The 19288-nt window shown below is 44.5% G+C and overlaps 1 protein-coding gene across 6 annotated transcripts in view; it reads right to left on the bottom strand.

Annotated features, from left to right (window-relative positions):
- Nucleotides 1–19288, bottom strand: part of RERE (arginine-glutamic acid dipeptide repeats) — a 408498-nt gene that overhangs the window by 50771 nt on the left and 338439 nt on the right. For all 6 annotated transcript variants that reach the window (XM_061160480.1, XM_061160484.1, XM_061160483.1 and 3 more), the window contains one exon: nucleotides 8545–8625. In XM_061160480.1, the coding sequence (XP_061016463.1) occupies nucleotides 8545–8625 (81 nt within the window). The remainder of the gene's footprint in view (nucleotides 1–8544; nucleotides 8626–19288) is intronic.

Raw genomic sequence — 19288 nt, 5'->3', positions numbered from 1 at the left:
CCTGTCCAGAAAGCCTTACATTCTATATAAATATACAGATGCATGTATATGTGCAGAAGAGAAATGCATCAGAGAAAAAAGAAAGCAGAGTCTACAGGCCAAAACTAAAACAGAAGAATGAGTATTTTTAAAGGGCAGAAAGACACAATTTCACTGAGAGAAGTTGGGCTCTTCAGGTTAACGGCCGCCAACCCACAGAGAAAGAGGTCCATGTGGCTTTTGCAGATGTGAACCCCACGCAGAACCCCACAACCAAGCTCAGGATCTTGGCGACAGAAGCCCTAGAACCCTCCAGGGAAGAACACAAAGCCACCGACCTCTTCACTAGGCTGTGAATCGCAGGAGTGCAAGCATCCGTTCATGCACCCCAGATATCCCACAGCACACAGGTCTTGGGTACCAAGGTTCCCCAAAACCCTTCTCTCCAAACACTCTTAATCTTGCCAGCTTGTGAGGGTAGTTCAGTCTCCTCAAAGGCCAAATCCTAGGAATTACAGAGCCACCATACAGAGGATTCAGAAAGATCTGAACATAAGAATCGTATTTTCAAAGTGGAAAAAATAACAAAGGTCATTAAAACGGAAACTTAAAAATTAAACATCTCAAAAAAAAAAAAAATTAAACATCTCCAAAAGAAAACAGAGCTTAATGGAATCTTGGTGTCGCAAGGCAAGTCTCTCGTGCTTGCCTTTCCTATTTCCATAATAGGATTGGCTTTCAAATTACACACAACAGAAAACATTTTTCAGGGGCAAGGTATCCTGCCCACCACTGGTGAGCAGCTGTGAATGAGACCAAGGTGAAGGCTTTGCATCACGTTTCAAAACAATACAATTAATTTTTACTCTATTTTCCTGAGTATTACTCACTGGCATAATTTCAGGTAAGATTAAAATAAATTAAAAAAAAATCAACTATTTAAGAATTATGATTGCTGATACATTTTAAAATTTATTTTTTAACGTCACTTTTTAACAGACAATTTATTTTTTAAAAACATCAGAAAACTGAATTTTCAAAGTTAGGATGGGGTCACGTCTTATTATGGCTTAAAAAAAACCCCACTTAAAATATAAAATATGAGCTCCAAGGAGATAAACACACTGACTATAATCAGAACTTTAAAGTCTTCTTAAAGACCATTTCAAACCTTCCATTTGCTTTACCAGCTAATAAAATAAATGAGTCTATTTAGGCCTTAAAAGTGACAAATGTTTTCATCTTAAAAGTCACCAGGTAACCAAGACCCACCAAATCATAAGAAATATATGTCAGCAAATGCCAACAGCAAATGAACAACTGATGCTTACAAGCAACATTGCTCAATAATACCAGAAGTCCACAGTGTTTTTCATTTGAGTGCAGTTTCTACAAGCAATAGATCCCACGAAACTGAAGCACTCTCATGCCATTCCCACCAGTCCTAATAGTCCCAAAGACCAGTCTAATATGTTTACACTGAGAACAGCAAATATCCAAGGCCCTTGGTTTAAAAAGTCATCTAATTCTCTGGGAGTTTTGATATAATCTGTTTAACCTGATGCCACATAAAACCGATTCAAAAAAAACTAAAAATAATTACTCTAAAAATAAGTAAATAAAAATTTTAAACTCATCTAATTTTTAAAGACCTCCCTTCCCCCACATCATGAGCAAAAGTTTCTTACAAGCAAATTTCTTAACTGCTTCACTCACACAAGGGCATCAGCCACTCTTCCTCAGATTTCCCTAGTCAAAACTGCCCAGTCCAATAACAATACAGTTTAGACTCTCTCAACGAAGAGAGTCAAGGCTCTGCTCCATTTTAATGGGAACAACTATAGGATCAAAGTACTTGCTGCCAAAATGCATTGCCTGTTTGTACGGGAGATCACTTCTGCCTTGAACGGAAAATCCCAACTATGTGTGTCTACCCCAGGACAACTTATTAAGGGAAAGAAAGGTATGGCACATGTCAGTCCTCACACTCACTTCCTGCCAACCTTTCAAAATATTTATGTTTCTCCTTCATATATTGGAGTTCCAGAGAAAGAAACACCTAAAAACACTGTAGTATTAAACATGCATACTGCATCATATTAATAGGCAACGGTCATCCTTTCAAATGAAAAGGTTTCTATTTGAAACAAGTAAGGGTTACTCTACGTAACTCACTATGACTGCATGTCAAAAGATAAAGAGGACAACAGTGTTTATATGAAACATGGCATCAAGACTTCCCTGAAGGTCCACTGGTTAGGAATCAGCGCTTTCACTGCTGTGGGCTGGGTTGGATCCCTGGTCAGGGAACTAAAATCCCACAAGCAGCAAGATGCAGCCAAGAAAAAAAAAAAACTAGAGGAAATATGGCATGAGTTACAATTGTGTTTCTAGAGGAAAAAAATGACAGATGGGAAGAGGGAAGCTATATCAGGAAATTATATTATTGATAATGAAAATAAGCCCAGATACTTTTCATTTTTAAAATTCGTTTATTTGGCTGCACCAGGTCTTAGGTGAGGCAGGCGGGATTTTTAGTTGTGGCATGTGAACTCTTAGTTGTGCAAGTGAGATCTAGGAGCCTGGAGTCTTAGCCCCTGGACCACCCAGGAAGTTGCCAAATACTTTGAAATATTCTACAGTCCTTTGAAAAGGAAAATGAAGCTCTACTTAATAGTGAAATAATCTACAGTTTTAACAGAATGAAAAGAACATTATTTTAAGAATGAATCTGACAGATAGGATTGAGATTCTGCAGGGCCTCATCACTGTAAACAGCAGGGCTTCCTGAACTTTACTTTGCATTCGAATCACCTGGGGAGCTCATTACAATGCAGATTCTGCTTCAATAGGAAGGGACTGGAGGCTTCAAGGCTGCAATTTTAACAAGCTCCAGGTGATGCGGATAACACCGGTTTGAGGACCACACTGAGAGCAGGGTGTATATACAGCATTTGCAGTCAGAGATCTCTGGCCTACAACCAAGTATGTTATGCAGCTATAACACATTTGTGTCCTCAACAGTATCAACCGATTCAGGAAGTCCACACTTTGCTATATAACATTAGATTAAGCATTAATGAGGCTAGAAAATTGTTTATCTAAGGTTACAACCTGAAGTTAAATAAAACTTCATGCTCAACGCTGAGAGTCAGTTTTAACCTCTTAATATTAACAGAATCCAAATTACTCCATCTTAATGCCCTCTCTCACAAGTGGTTATTCTTTGCTGATGGAATGTGCTCTATGCAAAAGATACTTTGCCTGAAGAAAGGAACAACTTAACGTTCAGAAGTTAAGCACATACTTAGTAAAATTCATTCTCAGAAATGCAGCTGAGAAACATGGTTGATTTTTCATATTATTTCTCAAACTAAAATGTTAAATCCCCTACATCCTATCACCCAAGGTTAAAAAAGTTCAAAGCATCAAACCCAGCTGGTCCTTTAGTCCTCTTCAAAAAAAAAAAAACCTAAGTTTTCAGTAGAGAAAAGTCCAGATAAAAGCCTTCCATTTCTACAAACCATTTTTGGCTCCCCACTTTCTGTCCTACTACTAGACTGAATTAACAAGAACCTTCCTCTCTGGTCTCCACCTTCTTGGTACTGCTGCTGGAGAATGCTCAGCTCCCATGCGATCACCTCTTTTCTCAGAATCCTTTGGTTGGTCCCCAAATTTCACCCTTTGGGGAAAGTTCAAGTTCCCCCTAGTTCCACCTCCAAGCCATAATTCTGGCTCACGTGCCACGGCATCAGCTCTTGCAGCCTTCTCCCCAGCCGCACTCATGGACTTGCTGGGCACGTTTTGCAATTTCCTGTCTCCATGCCTTTGCTCATGATATTTCCTACAGCTGGAGAGTTGCTTTTCCTCCATCCTCCCAACCTCGGCCTGTATCCTTCCTTCAAAGCTCAGTTCAAATACCAAATCCTCCAATTAGCCTCCCAGAAACCCCCAGCCCCCATGGTCACTGCGGAGCCTGGACCTCCACCAGGGCCCTGAGCACAAACTGCCAACCATGCAAATGGCTCACCTTTCCTGCTGCAGTGCAGGCTCTTTGCTTCTCTTTACAGACACCTCACCATCACCATGCTCAGTGGTATACAAAATTTTCTAAAATTGAACTACACAGAATGTTTAGCTAGCTTTTAAAATGGGAAGTGGATGAAAATGAATTTCTGGTATAGTAAATATTAATGCACCAGTAACTGGGTTGACAAATAACATGAACTTATCTCTGTTGGGTGAGGTACTCAAAAATAAAACTCAAAAGATGAGAAAGACAGTCAAGAGCATGTACCTGCTCCCCTTCTCTGTCCAGAGGCCAATAATCCTCTAGGGTCACCTCTTCTCTCTACCAAGTCAGGGTGGATCAAACTGTCTTCTCAGTAAAGTTGGCTGCAGCTGAGACAGGTCACTAAGTTAGTGCTCTCTCCCTGTCTAGATGCAATGCTGGCTGAACTTGTCCACACCAACAGCAGGTAGAGGTTTACACAAAGGCCAGCCACGACTCCAGGGACAACCACCCACGTGTCAGACACAGAAAGTCCTGGGTTCAAACAAACAAAGGGATGTGCTCAGCATGAAAGAAGATATATATGTCACCTGAGTAATCATCTCATGGTTTTGAAGAAAACTACAATGTGTAAAAATCAAACAAAAAATTATTTTGGGACCACCTGTTATTTTGTATTATATAGAACATGGATTCCTCTCCTAGTAATTAAGATTCAATTCTATTAGGTCTCTTGTTTCTTCAGTCATTACCTTAGCATCAAATATCATGTGATTCATCAATCCAAAGATGACGCGGCAGTGCTTAAAGCAGAACCCAAGAGGCCTCGTTCCCCATCCATTTCTCAGAAGTTCAGCCGTGGGGCACTTGCTGTGATTTATACAAACGTACTCATACCCTAGACTCTGATGTGGTTTAGACCAAACAGTATCTTGAGAGAGAAGAGGCATACAGCCAAGGGGAAACTGAGATGCTCAGCAAAAATTCCTTACCATATTTTACTGTTTATATACATCTCATAAGCACACTGAGGGAGGCAAACAGTTCTAGAGAAGGCAAGAACTGGAAGAAAGATAAGAAGCTACAGGATATTTGCACGACTGTGACGCTAAACTACTGCAATTATTCTCCTGCGAACCATGAGGTTAACATGTAACACCCACTCAACTAAGCCTCTATAAACAGTTGGTTTTCCACAATGACAGCCACTATTCCCACTTCAGTGGGCAGCAGTATTCAGAGAAAAGACAGATTTAGCTCCTGAGTAATCAACACCAGAAACCAAAAGAGCTGGGGAAGCTGGTCATGACCACCAGCAAGCTCTGAATGCGTGACAGCACTGAATGGCCTGACGGGGATGGAACTCTGCTCAATGAAGCTCCAAGACGGAGGGCTTACGCCCTTTAAACCAGGTTGTGCCATCCACACACTGGTTTTCAATTAAAGCGCTTTTCTGTAACACAGATGAATGAAAAACAGGTAACTTCATTTTATATAGGTTCAATATACTTACAAGCAGAAAACAATTCTGTACTTCTCATGGCATTTAGCCACTTTAATTGGGGGTAGACAGGAAGAACAATTGTTTTCAAGTGTTTTCATGCACGCTTCATAGACGTTATCTCATTTAAATTCTCAGAACAATCCTACGGGTAGAAGGATCAGCCCATTTTACAGACACAGACAATCAAGGACAGAGAGGCTGAGTAATCTGCATAAGGCCCTGTGGCAGGTAAGTGGCAGATGACTTTGGTCTCTGGCACAGCAAAAGCCAAAGATGTGCAAACATTTTATAGAGAATAGAATGCCTATAAAATTCTCATGCAAAGACACACCATTTTAGAAAAAATAATTTCCCAGGCCTGGTCAGGATTTGACCTCACAGGATTTGAACCTCCCAATGAACAACTCAAAGCAGACTGCTCAGTTAAAAGAGATCATCAAGTACTATAGTTACCAGTAAGGCCAAGAATAGAACACAGGTCTGCTGACCCTGAGCCCATGCCCAATCAGGCATGTTCTTTTGGATGCTGACACCCTTCTGAAGTTTCCAGTCAGTTGAGAATAGCAAAGAAATGAGTTAATAATTCTGGTAAATAGAACAGAATATGGAAAGTATCTAGATTAGCAAGATTTGCTACACACACACACATATTTTTTTAAAAGGCATGACCATATGAAGATTTCTACCTAGCTAGTTTTGAACCAAGAACATGTACCTCAACATTTTCTCTTCTACTGCAGCAAAAATGAAAAGCTAACCTTTGCCCTCCCCTCCCTATGTGTTGTGAATGATTAGCTGACTAGTGTGGCCATGTTGATAACTAAGGAAAATACAAGATGAGTGACTCTTGCAGCTGACTGGAATACTTACATTTATCCTACTACCAACCTCTAATTGCATGCAAAAGCCAGCAGAACACTAGAACGGTTTGCCAATGTGAGCCCTAATCCATTCTCCAGTGCTGCAAATGACTCTCCCATGATGGTGCCCAGAGGAAAAGGCTGGAAACAGGAAGACTGCTGGGTGCCAGAGAAGGTGGGAGGTGAGGAGCCACATGGCTGGGAAACAGGGGTGGCAGAGAAGTGATGGGAGGGTCTCACGAAAGAGGCACCTGGAGAAGACCAGAAAGCCTGCTCAGAAGGTGGCTGTTCTCAGAACTCTTGAGTCAGAAATCACCAGTAAGAAGGGCCAACCAAAAGCAAGAGGAAACACAGATCAGAAGACCCTACCCTAGGTTAAAGGTCATTCAGCTCCCTTTCCTCAAGGGAGATAAAATGCAAACTGTTTGGCATTTCCAAATGTTAGACATTAGATTTTAGATTCACTGCCTAATCTTACTATTAAGTTTATTTTCTAAGAGAGAAATAAAATAATTGTCAAGGAATAACATATCAAATTTTTCATGGTTTGAAACTTTTTTCGCAGAGCACAAGGAGAGAAAACTCAGGCTGAGAGGTCATAATCTGGGCCTTCACATCAGATCAGACCTATCTCCTCAATGATCTCTCTCATTTTCATTACAATCTGGCCAAACCAAAATTCCTGTACTTGGGTAAAGTCTTTTTAGTTTTTACTTCAAATAACTGAAATCCTCAGAAAACATATAAGTATTTCATTCACAGCTCCACATTAAATACCTTTTTCCAATCTGTTCTGGAAAAAGTAAAATAAGTTCATTATATAGATTCATCCTGTATTTTATTGTCCATAAACAGCTTTTTTTCCACTATCCTCAAAATGACCTATCTCAGCATATTCAGATGTATAATAAATATTGAAAGTTTCATCTAATTATGATTGATGAATGCAAATCACAAATGTATATACATGAGGCTATACTTGAAATCTCAGAACCTTCTTCCCTATTATGAGCTCTGTTTATAAGGTGTTGCACAGAAAACATGTCCAGAAACATTTTGTTTTTAAAAAAAAACCTGAAAAGAATGAAAATTGAATAAGAGGAAATCAATAAACAATACCCAACTAGGAAACCAAAATCCAAACTGCCCCCCAGCTTTTGGCATGGATGTTGCTCCCAGAACAGTCTCTTCCTTCCACTCCCAAAAGCAGCTGGTGGGGATGGAGGGTTTGGGGAAAGCAGCCGCTCAAAACCTAAATATTCACCTCCCATCCCCAGGTCCTGAAGTCACTCCTAGAGCCCACAGACACTGTAATGAGGCTGGTCCTACTCCACTTCCTGTATCCCCTACTCCTTGGCCTAGCCAAGGGCTACCCCACTCTCCTCCAATACCACCTGTAGGAAATTACAGGTACAGTCAGGTAAGACTGAATGAATCTCCTACTGGCCTTCTTTTTTTAATTTTAAAATTTATTTATTTATTTTAATTGGAGTGGCATTCTCTTCAAGTAACCTCACTCCCAAGATTTCTCAGCAAACCCGCTTCCCCCCCAATTTAGCAAGAGCCGTCATTAGATCTGACTCTCAGCTTTGTTTAGTATTAAAGGAATTTTTTAAGCCTCATTTCAAGCAATTTATAGGACCCTTGATATCTCTCCAATAAAAAGTACACACTTAAAAAAAAAAAAGTACAAACTTTTAGGACTGGAAAATTAAAGCTACTCTTTAAAACACAGCAACCTTAACTAAATAAAAGTGCCAAGAGAATTTAAAGTATACTGAGCTACAAACCTCTCAGCTCTATTATTTGTTGATGACTTTTGATAATAACCAAATCCAAACTCGTGATAAACGGTATCTTCTATTTCAGCCACTGTATTTAAAATTAGATGTTAACTTCCCAACACCAGAGGCTCCCCTCCCCCCACTAACCCTCTGATGCCAGAGATTCTTCGGTTCCGAAACCCACTTTCTTGGGGGTGGGGTGAGGGTAAGCATAATCTGTCACTTTACTATGTAGAATCTTAAGCGAAAATCGAAAGTGAAGTAAAATGAATAGGATCCTAGAGACCCGCCTGAGTCCGGACACAACACAGGGTTAAAGGAAACCATTTCATAAGATCAAGTGCGGAGAAGCAGCAAGAGCGAAGAGGGAAAAAATCAAGTTACATAAAGTCCAATTGTACTCACTGTTTCCTTATTGGGAAGCAGCTCCTTTCTAATTCTGAAGAAGTTCTTGCCGTACTGCCTAAGCCCCTTAACGAAGCGTTTCTGTGATAAAAAAGAAACAACAAATGGGATGTAAAAACCAAAAACAAAACAGGATGTCAGCAAAGCAAAGCAATCTGCAATCAGCAGAACAACCACCGCAAAGTCTGAGCGGGAATATTGACTCCGCTGGGGGAACATTTCGGCAGCACAGCTGGGACCCCCGCCCCGCAGGCCCCCGACGGCCTCCATCCGGTCCCCGGTCCCGCACACCAGACAGGTCTAGGAGGACATCCTGTGTCTGAGGCCACAGGCGATCTGTGCCCTGAGTGCCTCCAGCCTCCGCAGCGGTTCGCGGAGGTATAAACAACGGAGGTATAAATACGCTCCGGGTTTCTTAATCAAGCAGCACAAGTGGTCTCCATCTGAGAACGAGGCTTCCCAGAGTGTCGAGCAAAACAGGGAAACACAACCAAATCTGGAGACTTTCCTTCAGAAGGGCACCCTAGAGGGTTAAAAGGCCTTTCGTTAATCCCAGAAATTCACCAGCGCGGCGAAGACCACCGGGGCCCGGACCCCGCCGACCTGCCCCGCCGTCTTGGGTACTAGAAACCGAGCCACCAGAACCCCCCGCCCTCCGCCCCCCGTTTCCTCAGCTGTCCGGGACTTTCACTTTGCCCCAGTCCTCCCGGGCAGCCCCTCCCCGCCGCAGCCGGGCCCTGCAGGCTCCCCGGCCCCCACCTCGGGCGCGAAGCCGGGTCCCGCGCGCCGACGCCGGCAGCCACAGGTACCCGGGCCGCGGCGGGCCGAGCTCCGGGTCCCGGCGGCGAGAGGCCGCGCCTGTCACTCGGCTCGTGCTCCACAAAGCGCAGGGCGGAGGCGGCCGGGCGGCTCGGCGTGTGACCGCGGCGGGGCCGCGCGGCGCGGGGCGCGGGGGGCGCGGGGCTGAGGCCGCCGCCGCCGCCGGGGGAGGAGGCCGGAGCGGCGCGCAGAGCCCGGCGCGGCCGCGGGCGGCTGCAAAAGGCGGCCTGGATCGCCGCGCCGCCCGCCGGCCCGGCTCTGGCCCCCGCCCCGAGGCTCCGCGCGGGGTCCCGGCGCCGTACCTCGGTTTCCTCCTTCCAAACAGCGGGATCCGACCCAGGCGGCGGAGCACGGAAACTTCCTCCCCGCCACGGCGGGCAAGAAGAGAGGGCGCTCGGGGCCCCTCCCGGGCCGCTCAGTCCTTGGGCTTCCCCCGGGCGGGCCGAGGCAGCGGCGCACGCCCGTCGCCCCCCGGGCTGCGAAGCTGGGGGCTGGCCCCGAGGACTCCCGCCGTCCCTCCGGCCCAGGCGTTAGCCGGCACCTCGCAGGGCGCCGTTTCACAACTAAGTCACCGCGGAAGCTTCCCAGCCAATAAATCACCTGCCCACCGGGAGGAGCGTCCCTCCCACTCCCCGCGGTGGAGACCAGCCGGGCAAATTCAGCGAAGAGCCAGAGTTGGCCTGCAAGACCGATCTGCAACCTCCTACTCCATTCCTGGAGGCTCTGCATTTTCAGATTTCACCCCTTTCTAAGATATGACTCATCACTGTCAGTTTTCAACATAATTCGTATAGTTCAAAAGGAACAATCTGTCAAGGCACAAGAAAGAAGCCAGCTCTTTTCTAGTCTGAAGAAGAGTGACCCTTGTTACTTGAAAAAAGTGTCATCCGCATGCTCAGCACGCCTCCTGGGCTAAGTGCAGAGGATCTCCTTTGGGATCTGGAGAGGAATGAGACCGCCTGCCCTCAAGGAGCCAGGCTGGCAAACAGGTAAACACATCAATCTCTGGGCCCCAAAGAGAAGCCTCAGAGGAACAAAGGGCTGGAGGTGGGGCCAGGAAGAGGAAGCACTCACTCAGTGGGTGTTTTAGAGGAAGTGACAGGAAAAGCAGGAGCCTGGCCGGTGGGCTCCAGTGGACTGCCAGCAGGGCACAGGGAACATTCTGGGAACTGCAAGGAGGACAGGGTGTGCAAAGTGCAGTGCCACAGATAAGACCGAAGAGGCAGGAGAGGGCCAGGCTGCAGAGCCTTCTAGGCCAGGCTGAAGAGTTATGGTCCTCACAGTGAGGCCAGCAGAGAAGTGCCGGCATGACTGTTCCATGAAAAGACTAGACAGCAACTGCACCAGGGGTGGGGTGGGCCTGTGACGTGCCTGAGGGACAGGCTGGCTGCGATGCAGTTGGAGAGGCTGGTGAGGGAACCCAGTGTGAGCTGGGGATAACCTGAACTCAACCTCAGCCTTCGGAATGAACACTTCTTAATCTACTGTTAGGAGTTGAGTATTTAGTGAGCACCTAACACTGGGAGGAAATTTTTAAATAACAACAAACAGGCAGTCATGGACCTTTATTCAAATGAATTCATTTTTAGCAGGTAAGATAAATGTGTGCGAGGTTATTAGATTAGAGAATGATCTGAGTCTCGGGGAAGCCAAGCATGAAGCAGTGAATGGCAGCTCACTAGTGCTGCAAGGAAGCCGAGAGGAGGGACAGACTGTCACGGTCACCGAGGTCAGATCTCAAAAAGCAGAGCATTTGCAGGTGTGGAAGGGTGAGAAGGGCCTCCAGAAAAGACAGGGGCAGGGTGGGAAGTGGTAACAGAGTCTACAGAAAGCTGAGGTGGGGTCTGGCATGAGTCAGGTGGTAGAAGAGCAGGGTCATGCAATCCAAAGGAGGGCCTGATGCCAGAGGACACACAACAGATTCACTGGGAGAAGAAGTGAAGAGAAGCACCTGAGAAAGGCTGAATCTGGAAGAGCAGGGAAGGAGCTTCCACAAACTTGAGGTCAGACCCTTAGTCTTCTACTTGTTATAATCCTCTGAACATAGCTATTAAATACCTACTGTGTGCCCAGAGCCTCAGAGTCCTCATACCCTACAAGGAAGTACTGTTATCATCTCCATTTTACCAACAAGGAAGCTGAGGCACCGTCAGTTAAGCAGGCAGACCAAGGTCACCCAATTCTGCGGTAAAGGCAGAATTCCAAACCCAGGCTCTGAAATCCATGCCCCGCGTCACTGCCACAGTCTCGGTAAAGAGGGCTAATAAGGGTCTACAGAGAATCCATTTTCAGTCATGGCACCGTCATCTGTAACTCTGCCCTTCCTGTTTTCCCCCAAATCAAATCCAGTCCTCGCTGTTCTTCCAAAGAAAGGTCTTCCGTGCCCTCCTTTCCCACCCATCCAAGCACCAGTCCCAGGCCAGACTCTTCCTCTTCTTTCCTACCCGCCAGTCTATGAATCTATCTCTCCCATCAGGCCACTTACAAGGCTCTGCCAAGGAACTGTCAAAACCACAGATTCCATCATGAGTCCTGTACCATCGTGCCCTTGTGCACTAAAACTAGCTCTTGGACCTCTTCCGGGGTGGGGTGGGGGTGGTATTTAACCCCTTAGACCTGCATTCTCAAATGCAGGTGCATCAGGACCCCGCCCAAACCTACCGTACCACACAGACATCCACTAATGCCACCTGGCCAACACCGCCACCATCCTGGGCTAAGCTCTGACTCTGCGGTACCTTTAACACTTCTCTCCACAGCCTACTCCAGTTCACCTCCAACTTAAGCTCAAACCCCTCCCACTCCACAATGAGACTTCCCCGACTATCCCCCTGATTCACTTGGTGTTTATTGGTCTAAGGGCTTGTATACTCATAGTCTATAAGCTCTGAAAAGACAGGAATGGAATCTTATACCACTCTGTCTCCCTAGAGCATTAGGCGGGTGGAACTCCCAAGTGTTTAATACACAATGAAACCATGAGATGACACGGGGCCTGGGCTAGGGTGGTCATGGTGGAACCAGATTGTTCAGTGCCAAATGGTCCGTTTTGAGCTTTGGTAACAGAGTTTTGATCTTATTGGCTCCATGACACCAAACTCTGCTCTTTTTCCTCATTTCACCTTAACCATAACCTACTCAATCTCTAGAAATCTGAGTCTTCCCAAGGCTTTGTTTCAGGGTTCCTGTTCTCCAAACTCCCTCCCAACACGATTTCCACTGTTCCTTTGACTCTAAATACCATCCAAGATTCTCACCACTATTTCTAAGGCTAAATCTATGGTCCAAGCCCATGGGGAACACTTGTCTTATAGACATTTCAAACTAACTACTTCCAGAAACACGGATCTGACATCCGGTGGTAGAAACAGACCACTGCTGTCAGTGTGTATCAAGCACTACGCTATCAAGTGCAAAGCACCATTGGCCCCACTGTTTTAAAAAAAAGGAAGTAAAAGCTTCATGCGGCCTCTACTGTTACTTCTCTATGGAAAGCCACAAGGCCTCAGAACTGACAAAACATCTGCTTCTCAGAGACCAGCCTTTACCTTGTGGTTTACCAGAAATGTGGAGTAGCCTTTAAAATCGAAACAAAGCCAACCCACTCAGAGCAGTCAATGATTAGAATAGGTCAGTATGTTAAACAGGCTACTGATGCTGCAGTCTCCTTCCCTCTATTAACTTATGTCTCTGCAAATAAAGACCTCGAAGCTTTTGAGATTTGAATTTCATAATTAACGTGATTGACTTATAGGTGCTAGAGGCTTCTAAAGGAAAGTTAACAGACACAGTCTGCTTAACAGCATTCTAGCAGTTGAGCTGAAATTCCACATTTCCAGTGCTTAAATTCAAGGTCTCGTCAACTGGCCTCATGAGTTACGTCCCTCTCTATTAGCTGTTCTGTCCCTGCTGGAGTGCTAAGATGTCAAAGCTGAAGGAGAACGAAGACTGTTCATTTAACAGGCAGGCGCTATGGCTGGGTCACCGCCCCACGTGCCAGGCGGCCCTGCTTATTATGTGCCACAGGCTTGCAGTCCAGCCATTCACAGATCCATGAGCCGAGGTTCTTGGGCTGCTGGCCCTGGTTTCTCTGGTGCTGTTTGTTTCCAGTCAACCTGGTGTGTTCCTTCTGAGCACAGAACAAGTCCTCTTCTATGTCTCAATCCCCAAAGCCAGATGAGATCCAAATATAAATACAGGTTTATTTATGGCAAGGAGTTTGTTCTTTGCTTTGTTTTACAACTAAGTGTGTGACTGTGTTTCAATTTTGATTTTATATTATTTACTGAAATATATTTTGACATGTATCATTCTGTTAAAGGTGTATAACAGGTTAATCTGATACATTTATACACTGTGATATGACTGCCATTGTATGATCGTTAGCACTTCTATCATATTACATAATTATTTACGCTCCAGATTTTAGACACATTGCCACAGTTTTCTATTACTGAGCTGAAATTTCATATCACCATCAGAAGTTACTACATATAAGCTCTGGTTGTTGTTTAGTTGCTAAGTTGTGTCCAACTCTTTTATGACCTGATGGACTGTAGCCCTCCAGGCTCCTCTGTTCATGGGATTTTCCAGACAAGAATACTGGAGTGTATTGCCATGCCCACCTCCAGGGGACCTTCCCAACCCAAGGATCAAACCCACCATGTCTCCTGCATTGTAGGCAGATTCTTTACCACTGAGCCACCAAGGGGGGAAGCCCCCTTAAGTTCCTGACAGAGAACATGTAATTCTTGGCTTTTAAAAAAAGTGAGTTACCTGAACACAGCATTTAGTAAATTTGGGTTTTAGTAGAATCTGGAGAGTTCTATTTCTCATTTTTGGTCAAATGGAAAGAACATGAGATTCAAACTTAGAAGCCCTAGATCTGGTCTGCTCCTTTGTTCCAGAGAGGAAATTATGACATGGCTGTTTAGGCACAGCCACTTTTGAAATGGAAGATACTTAACAGGGATAAACGTAATTGGGTCAAAATGCAATAATGTTCTCTCTTACGATAAAGGAACCAGTTCAAAAGTTCCGCTCATCACTGCTGAGCCTGCCCCAGGTCTGAGCCACCCAAGCCTGTGCCCACGGGCGACGACAGCCTCACTGGCTGTCCAGATGCTTATCCTCCCCACGCGCAGGGCTGGCCTAGGGCAGGCAGCGTCACTGTTCTGTGTCAGGATGTGGGAAGGGTACGGAGATACCACCCTATTCAACAATGATGGCAGCCAACAGCTGGCACTGTCTGAAGGGCTCTATAGGGACTCATTTAAGCATCACAATAGCCTTGCGAAGCAGGGCTCCTAATATCTCCATTTTACAGATGGGGGGAAAAAATGTCTGTCACCAAATCCTTGAACCAGGGGAGGAGGATCAAGGGTGACAAAAGTAAACCATCTGGAAACTTCAGGGATGGGCTGAAGCCTGACAATGGAGTCCAAGAGAGGGTTCGGGTCAGGAAGACGAAGGGCACCTGCTGCCTGCACTTGAATTTCAAGACTTTAAGTGTTTCCCATGGATCTCTGAATGCACAGGTAAAGGCTACAGTCTCCAAACTTAGTTTAGTCTTGTCTTGGTTTGTTCATCTTTTAAATTGGCCATAAAGATACTTGCCCTACCTATCTCCAAAAAATTCTTCTTAATATCGGATAGGATTGCACGCAGAAGAGTACTGGGGGGATAAAGCCAAAGAATGAGGTGTACGCGCATCTCCCCTGTGTGTGTATCCAACTCCCCGCGCAGCTGGTCCCAGTTGCTGGACCTGACCTGTGTCTGTGGCAGAGAAAAGAAGTGATGCTACAGAAATGGTAAAAGACAACTCCTTGGAATTAACCCCTGGCTGAGAGCTTTCAAAATTAACTCCTGCTGCTGAATTTTAACTAGTGCATCACAGTCAGGAACTCACCAAGACTTCTGAACAGCGACTTCTCCTCAGTCCTCTTATGTAACTGTTGGGAAAACACTGTAGGTATTAAAATGAATCCCACTGTGAAGATGGCTCCTTCTCCTCTGCCCCGCTTTCTGCATAAAATTTTATGTTAATAACTTGTGCTTCTCAGAGGGCTGAAGAGCAGGCAGATCTGCAAGTAAGCAAACCACAGTTCCCCCCAACAGAGAGACAAAAGTGTAGCCCATGAGCCAGGCACGGGGAAAAAGAGGACGTCCACTGCTCTCCTGAAGGCAGAGAGCAGCCGAAGAAAACAGAAGATGGTACCTACATGTGGGCCTATATTAAGGAGAGGTAAGGGGACAAAAAAGAACACTCATGCCCGGAAGAAATCAAGGCCTTCAAAACATCTGTATTCCACGACCCCTACCTGTCCATCGATGGCTCTCACTGACCAACCACCAGATGAGAAGAACCTATTGATTTTTATCCATATACTCCTGTCTGTTACAGATTCCCATCACCCCAGACCTAAAACATACTTCCGGCTGGAGGTAGACTATTGATACTGTTTTGAAAAGTGTCATTTGGGTTTTGGTTTAAAATATTTAAGACATCAATGAAAGGGTGACCGGAGTAAAGCAGGATGTTTTCAGTAAACAGCCGCAGAAGCAACATATCTGAGAGGAGATGTGCCAGCCAGCCAGGTGGGCCTTCCCAGGCTTTCTTGTATGTTGTTCCTGATTCCTGACTCTACTTCCTAAGTACATCTTGAATTTATACACAGTATTCCAGGATGACTAGTTAAGTTCCATTCAACTAGTTATAGTTGAAAAACAGCAAACAGGACAACACTTTAAAACAATAACCACATTTTACTGATGACTCTTAACTCTCTCTCGAGACTTGGCATTCTTCCCAAGGTCAGACTAGTACCTACACTCTCTATTCCAAGTAACATCTTCTGTTCTCTCAGGACATCACAGTCTCAACGTGGACACTGGGGGCTCCCAGACCACATCCTCCTTGAAGTTCCTCAATACACTCTCCAACACAAGGGTCACTGAGTCCATGCCACAGATGAAGAAACTCAAGTTTTGGTATATATCCTGCCCCAATCCATAGCTAATAAGGAAGGGTGAAGTAAAGAGATAAGAATTAGAAATAGGATTAATTACTTGGAATCTAGCTGCAGAAAACATTTTCTTGTATGTCTACGTATCAGAGGAATTAAAAGGTATTTGTTGTTGTTCAGTCACTAAGTTGTATCTGACTCTTTGCAACCCCATGGACAGGGTATTATCTATCTTTTCTTAAAAAAACAAACAAACAAACAAAAAAAAACCTCTGAAGGAAACTATACATATTAGCCCACAGGATCCTCTGTCCATGGGATTTCCCAGGCATGAATACTGGAGTGGGCTGCCATTTCATTCTCCAGGGGATCTTCCCAACCCAGGAACTGAACCCAGATCTCCGTCACTGCAGGTGGATTTTTTTTTTACCATCCGAGCCACCAGGGAAGCCTGTATACCTAGACACACTTGCTCTCTGAAGCAAAAGTATCAGAGACTGAATGTTGTATATCCATGTTAAAAATTTTCCCACCAAAATCCTTGGCTTGGAGTACATGGCTCTGCCACTAAAAAGCTACATCCCTGATTAGGTCACTAGGCCTCTTTCGGGCTTCTGTATGCTTGTGTGTAAGATGATTGTCGGGGCTTTGTACCATCCGTCTATAAATTCTCAGAAGTGGACGCCTCAAGTTTTCCATCACTGGGAGCTGCAGGCAGGCAGGCAGCCTCTCTCCTACACAGAGACAGGAGGGTGGCTAAAATTCTTCCAAAAAGAGACCCTGTTAATGCATGATACATTGTCAACTGTCTTACCTGGAAACTGGATAATAAATGATCATTCTTGTCTTAAGTTGGGGTGATCTTTATTGTTGAGAGTAATTTGTTATACAGCAGTAGAAAACCAATACAAGATCCATTACAAAAACCACTAAAAGCTTTAACCTCAATGGTACTCAACTATTAATTAAATTAACCATCTTCCATTTAGACTTCCTCAGACAGTCCACAGGCCCTACAGTCCTATAAGCTTCCTCTATGTTAACACCTGAGCTATGTTAACACCTAGCTCACAATGCCATAGGACATGACATGATAAGCTATGTAGGCTACTGAGTACACGAGGGAATCCCCAGCACCCTGAACACCCCGTGACACCCAGAGCAGGTGACCACTATCACTGGCTGAATGACTAAACAAATGAAACCGGGAGGTGACCTGGCTGGGCCTTCTTCCAAGGCTGTTTACTTTCCAGCCATTTGCTCTCCAGCTTGACTTCTGACCTGTGCTCACTGCTAAGTTTCTGACTCTAATTACTACTTACAGAATGATTTGACACCAACTTTCCTGTCCATTTAAATGTACAAGTCTCACTAGAGATAACCACACCATCCCATTCTGTGATGCTGGTTCAGCACCCAGAGTGAAGCCCACAATGTCAAGCCCACAATCTCCTTTTCAACACACCTCTGCTCAAAAACTTCCAAGCTGATCACAAACGTAAAAAAAAAAAAAAAAAGTCACTCCTTAGAGAAGGGAATGGCAACCCATTCCAGTATTCTCAGCTGGGAAATCCCATGGACAGAACAGCCTGGAAGGCTACAGTCCATGGGTTGGCAAAAGAGTTGGACATGACTTAGTGACTAAACAATGACAACAATATTCAAACAATAGAACATTAGCTGGCCTTAGAAAGGAATGAAATGGTGATACATACTACAACATGGATGAACCTTGAAAACATCAGGCTAAGTGAAAAAAAATCAAACATATGATTCTATTTAAATAAGACATGCAGAATGGGCAAACATAAAGACAGAAAGGAGATTAGTGGTTGCTAAGAGGTAGAGTCATGGGAGGACTGGGAAGTGATTTCTAAAACTACGAAGTTTCCTTCAGAGCTGCTGAAAATGTTCTAAATTTGATTCTGGTGATGGATGCACAACTCTGTGAATATGTTAGAAACCACAGAGTTGTCCATTTTAAATGAGTGAATTGTAAGGTATGTGAATTATATCTCAATAAAGCTATTACAAAAAAAAAAGGTCACTCCATTTTTCATTCAAAGACCACATGCCCAACAGGAAAAGAACCTCATGTTTGGTTTACACAGCTACTGTGCCCATGAGCCAAGGCCACTGAGCCATCCTGCTCTCTGCCTACGTGACCCTCTGAGTCTCAATGATAACGCTGAGTAGCTGAAGTCCTTTTATTACTGAGGGTCTAACAAAGCATCGCCACAGGGTGAATATCACAGCAGCACGTTTCAATGCACTTTCAAGTCAAATGAGAACTGGCTAGTTAAGCAGCAGCATTAACAGATGTAGAAATACTGCCAGCTAAGTACCTCTCACCAATTATGGCTGCCCAACTACACCCATATTAAAAATAACCCAACACTAAGAACAAACCCAAAGGGGCATTAGCGACTCCTTCTCTCTCTACCGCATCACTGTAATGCCCACATAAATGTCCTTGTCAGGGGGCTCAAAAATAATAAGTCACTAAAAAGTTCACCTTCTTTAACAAAGTAGATCTCAGCACAGCAGGAAAGACAATTCAACTGAAGAAAGGAATGTGGCCTGTCTACAAGTTACAGGAGAACAAAGAAGTAGAGCCTTTTGCAAAAATCATAATGAAAGGCATTTAGATCAATAGCTGCACAATAAAAACTGAATGCGAGCCACACGTAAGCCGCTTTCTAACTGTCACTTTCTAATAGCCATATTTCAAAAAGAAACATGTTTACAAAAAAGAAAGAAACATGTAAAATAATACATTTTAACACAATATATCCAAAACATTATCATTTCAATGTGTAATCAATATACAAATGACTGATGGAATATTTTACAGTCTCTTTTTCTTACTTGGTCTGTGAAATTTAGTGTGTGTTTTACACTAACAGTGTCTGTTTAACACCAGCTCGGACTAGCACATTTCAAGTAATCAATGGTCACCC

Source organism: Dama dama, chromosome 14 (genome assembly GCF_033118175.1).
Source record: "Dama dama isolate Ldn47 chromosome 14, ASM3311817v1, whole genome shotgun sequence".
NCBI classification, from domain to species: domain Eukaryota; kingdom Metazoa; phylum Chordata; class Mammalia; order Artiodactyla; family Cervidae; genus Dama; species Dama dama.
Note: the sequence above shows the minus strand (reverse complement) of the source record. Positions and strands in the feature narration are given on the sequence as shown.